The sequence below is a fragment of the Castor canadensis genome, chromosome 15 (genome assembly GCF_047511655.1).
Source record: "Castor canadensis chromosome 15, mCasCan1.hap1v2, whole genome shotgun sequence".
Classification (NCBI taxonomy): Eukaryota; Metazoa; Chordata; class Mammalia; order Rodentia; family Castoridae; genus Castor; species Castor canadensis.
The window spans coordinates 53,399,806-53,407,308 of NC_133400.1; the positions used below are offsets into that span (position 1 = coordinate 53,399,806).

Consider the following 7,503-nt stretch of genomic DNA (forward strand, 5'->3'; position numbering starts at 1 on the left):
TCTCCTGCTCCCTCCTCCTCTCTAGGACACAGAGGTTTCCAATCAGATCATCCTTGTGGAAGATGTGTTGGCCAAGCTCTGCAAAACCATCTATCCCCTGTCCGACCTCCTGGCCAGGCCACTCCCGGAAGGAGTTGACCCGCTAAAGCTTGAGATTTATCTGACTGACGAAGACTTTGAGGTGAGTGGTCTTGGGGTAGGTGGTAATTAAAACGCACCCCTAGTCCAAGCATCCTTTTACACAGCCACTGGGTGTTTCCTGCACTTCCTACAGTTTGCACTGGACATGACAAGGGATGAATACAGTGTACTACCCGCCTGGAAGCAAGTGAACCTGAAGAAGGCAAAGGGCCTGTTCTGAGTGCGAGAGATGCTGCAGGAACCAAAGTGGTCACTTTCAATACCACTGGACCAGAAAAGTGGATAATTTTTTGGACTGGTATTTAAAAAAAAAAGTATTTTTAAATCAGAGTTTTTCGAAATCTGACCTTATTAACTATACTGCTTATCCCTGAGTTGTGTATTTTGTAAAGGTTTAAGAGAACTCGTTGGAAACTTTCTTTCCACAATTCAGCAAAAGTATCTCTCTGTGCAGCCACCACACTACTGCCCTCTTGTTCCAGCTACCCAATGCCTTTTTTTTTTTGGAAGCAATTCTCTTGATAAAGTGTTATTTTGATAGTTTGTGGATTCTAAAATATATATATATATATATATATATTTATATAGACACCATATAAATCAAATATGTATTTAACAAAGCAATATGTATTCATTCACTTTTACTTTTTCTTCTTTGGTGTCAAAATAATATTGCAAGGCAGATGGAGTTGCTTCTGTTAAATTAGGCCTGCCACAAGCTGTCTCTTTCACACCGTTCAGAAGCACTCCCATCAGTGTTCTGTCTGATTCGTTCTGAGCATTGCTTCCGGTGCTAAAATGAACAAAGAATTTGTACTTAACAACATGGACTCTGAAGAAGCTGTGCAAATCAACCTTCCCACCTTAATAATGTCCCCGGAAATGTATAGTGCCTTGTTTTTATGTACAGTTTATATACAGTAAAGTTTGTGCTGTGTTTTTTGATGATGGTTTGGAATATTCTCTACAGCTTTACTCTCAAATAGTAGAAATAAAGACATCTCAATTTCTAATACCCATTGTAAACATCACACCTGTCACTTTTGTGACATAGAACCTCAAAATAAAAGCTTTAGAATAATCACAACAATTAATTGACTGGTTTGCATTGAGTTCCAGCCATGTTTGTTTGTGGGAAAAGAATTTTTTATCATCATGAATCAAGTACCAATAATTAAATATTAACTGCTATAACTTTGGACTTCGTTTAGGGTAAGGTTTCATGCAAGGTCATCAAATAAATAGACAAATATGTGACCCATAAAATTAGTTCTGAGTACTATAGCAAAGACATAAATTTACAGGTCATCATTCATCAAAAGCTGTAGTTGTTACCTACATTTAATTTCCAGATCACAGTGCCTTTTTAAAAAATGAATGTATAAGGCATATAGAAAAGTTAAAATGCATTGGAAAATTCTTTATAAGCTTATATGTTCTTAAAATACCAAATCCAGGGCTGGCGATGTGATTCAGTAGTAGAGTGCTTGCCTACCATGAGTGAGGCCCTGGGTTCCATCCCCAGCACTGCCACAAAAAACAAAAACAAAAACACCCCATAGTTTTCAACATATTCTACAGATGTTCTATGAGTTGTTGCCACCCTTTCTCTTCTCTTTAGTCTAAGTTTGACATGTCTACCTGCAGAGTGTTAAGGAGAGACAGGATTGCCAGCATCTCCAGCAGTCTCAGGAAACCAGCTGGATTCTGACACACAAAGAATACATACTAGGGTTGTCCAGGAGAGTGGGTGGAAGGATAGGTAAATAGATGGATGGGTAAATGGATGGATGGATGGATGGATGGATGGATGGATGGATGGATAATGGGTGGGTGGGCAGGCAGATGAATGGATGGATTGGTAAGAAGATGGATGGATGGATGGATGGATGGGTGGGTGGATGAGTGGGTGGATGCATGTATGGGTGGGTGGATGCATGTATGGGTGGATGGATGGATGGACAGATAGACAGATGGATGGATGGATAAATGAAAGGAAATTTATTAGGGGCTCAAGGGATTAGAGAGCTGAGAAGCCTTTCTGGCAGCTGGAGACCTAGAGAAACTGGCACATGACCAGCCAGGACCAGAGGCTTCAGAAACAGGGAAGTGTGGTACAACTCAGTCAGAGGTTGCAGACTGAGAACCTGGGAACCAGCGGTGCAGATCCTAGAGCGTAGAGGCCAAGGACCTGGGAACCAGGAGCTTCACTGACCGTACAACACGAGAATGTGTCCCTGCTCCAGGAGAAGCAGACCAACCCACCTTTCTCTGCTTTTGGTTTGTTTTTTTGTTTTGTTTTTTTCCACCATTTTTTAAAAATTGTTCTTAGCAAGTAGTAGTTGCTCAGGGCTCTGGTTTTAACTGGAGCCCCAGCAGACTGGATAATCCCTTGCACACTGAGGCAGCTTTCCCAGTCAGCCCATTGACTCACACACCAGTCTCTCTGGAAATGCCTTCACTGACACACCCATAAATAGTGTTTGGTTGTCTAGTTCTCCCTTGTCCTGTCAGGTTGACATCTAAACTTAACCGTCATAGAAAGTAATTAGGTGTTATGGGACGCTCGAAGGGAGACTCTGCTGTAATTAATAAATAAGACAGACATCATGAGAAATATTCATCAAAGCCACATTATCCAGAACTGCTTTAAAATCATGTCTCCACTTGTATTAAACACTGTCCCCCAACAATGAACTGTGAGTCTGTTTCGTGCCTCTGTGTGAAGAAGACGCAGTGTCCTGCATCGCCATCTGGCTTTTTGCCTCCTTCCTGCATCTCTTTCCTCTTCCAGAGAGAAAGCCTTTCTCCCAGGGCATTTTGGATCATTGTCCTTTTAGGATCTTTGCTTTATACTTTCAATCATCAAGGTGACTTAAAATACCTAATGCCATGTGACTGCTATGTAAATAGTTCTTACACTGTATCGTTTAGGGAATAGTGACCCAAAAAGTCTGTACACATCCAGTTCAGATGCAATTCTCTCTGAATATTTTCCCTCTGTGGTTTGGTTGAGTCTATGGATGTGAAATTTGTGGGTACCAAGAGCCAACTCTATATGGTTATGGCATTTGGCTGCAACACATACTTCCTACTTCTGAAAAATAAATGGATTGCATTGCACACACTTGCTCTTTCCCATTAGAGGAAGGAGATGAGGGCTGCTTCCGATCACCTCCAATCAATATGCCCCCAGGATTAGGTCAGAAAGATGGATGAAAACTGCCCTGGGCTTTCTGTTCCTGTGATCAGTACTATGACGTGCTGTGTGTGCTGAGTACGGAAGCATCCCACAGCATATAGTGCCGGTCCTTGATGGTTAAGGGAGAAGAACGGTAACAGAGCAGCTTCCCCAGTGTCTAGTAATGAACTGCTCCCCTCCTTAGCTTTTGCTAGCACACTGCTAAGATTGAAACCAGAGCTGTAGGACCTGAAATGAGTGCAATCATCAGTCATGAAAGGCAGCGTCCAAGACTCCTCAGCCTTGACAGTCCCTCACAGTCACATCAGTGTTGGGAAACACTCTTGACATCGGATGCCATGCATTTCTAGAAGTCTCTTAAGGGCTATCTTGGAACTGGCTAGTATTATCTAGAAATTGGCATAAATTGTTATTCAAGCTCACAGAATGGCTGAATCTGACTTTATTTATCTGTTATTTTAGCAACTGGCTAAAATAGTTGCAATTGGCTATGCTAGCTCCACGAAAGTAACAGCCACTGGACACGGTGCTTCATGCTTGTATAGAAGCAAAGAAAAATGAGATGGGGCAGGGGTGAGAGACAATGACTAGTACTTTTTAATGAGTGTGTTCTGTGTATGGAAAAAAGCAGTTGCATATGGAAAAAAATGTATTTGGGAGCTCTAAAACTTGGCTGGTGTTAGAGCCCAAACTAGGAGGCGATGCTAAAATAGGTCCCTTCCCTCTCCATTCTCCCCTTCAGTGATTCCTTCCCGAAGGTAGCCATTCTAATTTTTAAGTCAGGAATCACGAAGAGCTAACATGGAACATGGTTTGCCAAGGATGACATTGAAGGTCCCAGTGGAAAAGGCTTTGTCCTGGTTTGGGGTAGGGTCTCTCCAAGGTTCAAGTTCAACCACTATGGCAGCCACACCATCTGCTGAAGTGTATTTCTAGTACCATGTGACACATTTCAGACCTGTCATGCTTTTCAGGGACTCATCCATGAGTCCATGTATATACTACTTGTTTGTCCAAGCATTTATCAGGTATGTGCTAAAGGTAAGACACAGAATACAAACATGGTTTCTACCTAGGCCAGACCCTAGATTCCCCCAAGGAACCTGTATTGCAGGGGAGAAGAAAATAATAATTCAACAAGAAGAATAAAAATACAATGACTTGTGCCCCTCCCTCCCCAAATGTTGGTGTCCTAACCCCCCCAGAACTTCACTTCATTTGGAGATCCTTTGATAATAACATGAGGTCATTACAGTGGGATTGATCCAAATAGGACAGTGTCCTTACATGAAGGAGAAATTTGGACACTGAGAGGCACACATAGAACAAAGTCCTATGTGGAGACACAGAGAGAAGGCTGCCATCTGGAAGGCAAGAGAGGCCTCAGAAGAAACCAACTCCACCAACACCTTGACTTTGGACTTCTGACCTCCCAAAACGTGAGGTGAAGTCTTAGCCTTTCTGTTGCTAAGACTTCCAGTTGGGGTACTTTGTTACAACAGCTCTAGGAAACCAATACAGCATCCAAAGGTAGGACTCGTGGCTGGAGGTGGTGGGGTGGGGGGCAGGAAGGAAACAGAGCAACTTCATCTGAATAGGCCTTGAAGAGATGGTGGGATTTCTTACTGCAGCTCAGGCATCAGCCCCACAGAGAGACCTGGAGGGGTGTAGGGGAAGACCGGGTGTGGAGGGTGCATGCCAAGTCTCCCAGATGTAGCAGGTAGAAGAAGGCCTCGTGGCCGAAGGGAAGGAACCAAAAAGGAGAATGGAGTTGGAAATAAACAGACCAGTTGGGCAGCCACAGATCTCTTCAAATACGAGGTTGATCTGGCAAAGCATCAGGCCTAGGATTCATTAGGCCAGGTAGGCAAGCATCCCTTTCTCACGGTGTAGCCAGGGCTCCTGGTGTCCTGTCACAAGCTTGTCTTACACCCTGAGCTAGTGTTTTATATTCGAATCATTAACAGAGTCAACACCATAAAACCTCTTTACTCTAGTATCCATAAGGATATCTTCAGAAATTTATTTCTGAAATCTCCTGCAAACAACACACCATAGTACCATTTTTATAGACATCCTGTGAAGACAAGAGCTGACCTTGAGGGCACATACCTGTATTCTGTTATAGCCTTGTGAGATACGTGAGGCCAAAGCAGGAGAATCACAAGTTTGAGGCCAGCTTGGGCTACATAATGGCTTCCAGGCCAGCCTGGGCTGCAAAATGACACCTGTCTCAAAAACAAAAACAAAAACATAAAAACAAAAAAGTAAATGAACAAAATATAAGAAATTATTCTGTTACATCGAAAATGTGAAGAATTTCTGAACCTTGTGCGTATATTTTTATTATTTAAAATAACAAATTTAAAATTTTTTGAAAATTTGGCCCCTCAAAAAAATTAAGCTAGATTGGACATGTTATTAAAAGACCAAGGCATACAAAATTTAAAGGACTCAGCTAAGACAACAGACCTAGGTGTGGCAGAGGCAGTCAAAGAGTTACACCCAGGCTTGGCGGTCCGCTCTCCATCTGTATCTGATTATTAGTGAATGATAGAGACACATCAAAGCCCATTATCATCTCTTCCTAATCTCAGGGAGGGACCAGAGGAAGAGAGATCCTCTCATTTCGCAAACCCTTGCAAGCTGACTGTGGATGTGGTTTATCCTTCTCAGGCTCATGAACCGGAAGCATGATTCCCAGTGTGGCTGTGTTGAGGAGGTGGGCCCTTTAAGAGGTGGAGCCTAGTGGAAGGTAATTAGGTCATGCGGTTTCACCCTCATGAATGGATTAAAGCTGTCTCCTGGGAGTGAATCCAGTCTGGTAGGAGAATGAACTGGCTTCTCTCCACTAGCTTCCTTCCTTGCTTGTGCTTGTGGATGGTTCACAGCAAGGTGCCCTTGCAGCCTCCAGCAGCAGCCTTCTGAATCATGAGCCAAATCAACCTCCTTTCTTAATATACTCTCCAACATCCCGTATTCTGTTATAGCCTTGCGAGATACGTGTTATCCCAGTTACATATGTGGCTGAAGTCCCATAGCTGGCTGACTTTAACTTCCCTCCCACAGGACTCACCTGTGTCCTGCTCCCTCTACCCAGGAAGCAGACACTAATTTTCAATCAGTGACCTGAAGCCTGACTCTCCAGTCTTAGAGAGTATCCCAGTTTTCCCACCTATCTCCTACCCCCATTGTCATTTGTGCTGGAGGCCAGACAAGTGGAGGAGCTGCCGTCACTGCAAACACTGGACCAGGGAGGGAATATGTTGCAGGGAAAAGAGGACAGGCTCTGGAGTCTCCATGGCTTCCACTGCCTACTCCTGCCCTGTCGGGTTTGAGCAAGTTATTTAACTTTCTGTGCTTCGGCTTCATTCCCACCTGTAAAATGGGTTGATAATACCAGTGCCTACACCACATGAGGTTGTGTGTTCAGATAATGTGTGCAAAGCCTTGTGTAGTTGTTCAATAGTACAGGGAGGGTATGGTCTTGGAAATCCTTTGCCCACTTAAGCCAGACATTTAGGTTTCCTAAAGGCTCAAGCTGGGGACCAGGACTCCACCAGCAGGTATTGTGGAACAATTGTCTAGACAGGAACTCAGCGGCTTTATGCTTCTCAGCTGATGTCTACCACTGGTCTCATTTGCAGGACTCAGCCCCCAACATTATTTTGAAATCTAAATCTATAGCCTCAGTTCCATCTACAGGATGGTTTTACCTTGTGTAAGGTGGAGGGAGACCAGACCACTGGGTGGGTCCTCACGTTCCTGGTGGAACTCTCTGCAGCAGCCCCAGATAGCTATCTGGAGAATTGACATACAATCTAAATGCGTCCCCTACTATCCACCCAAACCAGTGGATACTACTTCCCACTAGTATAGGTAAGACCTCATTTTCCTGGTAACTCAGTCAAGTTTTAGATTTCTTCATTAACACCAATTTAATCTGGAGGTGATAGGGTTAAGGTGAGGTGTTTGCTGTTGATATCTAAATGACCCACTGACTGACAGATTTATAGCATTTTTGAAATCAGCTGTATTCTTGCAGCTGCAGAAGCCAGGACTCAGTGTTGGAATTGCCCAAGGAAGGAAGTAAGGAATGGCAAGAAAAATGTTGGCATTAGCCTGGTGGCTGCGGCACTGAAGATGTACGGCCAGCAGGT

General features: G+C 43.6%; 1 protein-coding gene across 31 annotated transcripts in view; it reads left to right on the forward strand.

The window, feature by feature from the left end:
- The window catches only part of Svil (supervillin), a 221,212-nt gene extending 219,981 nt beyond the window's left edge, over positions 1-1,231 (forward strand). For all 31 annotated transcript variants that reach the window (XM_074056174.1, XM_074056172.1, XM_074056170.1 and 28 more), the window contains 2 exons: positions 26-181; positions 275-1,231. In XM_074056174.1, coding sequence (XP_073912275.1) covers positions 26-181; positions 275-361 — 243 coding nt within the window. In that variant the 3' untranslated portion in view covers positions 362-1,231. The remainder of the gene's footprint in view (positions 1-25; positions 182-274) is intronic.
- The last annotated feature ends 6,272 nt before the right edge of the window (positions 1,232-7,503 follow it).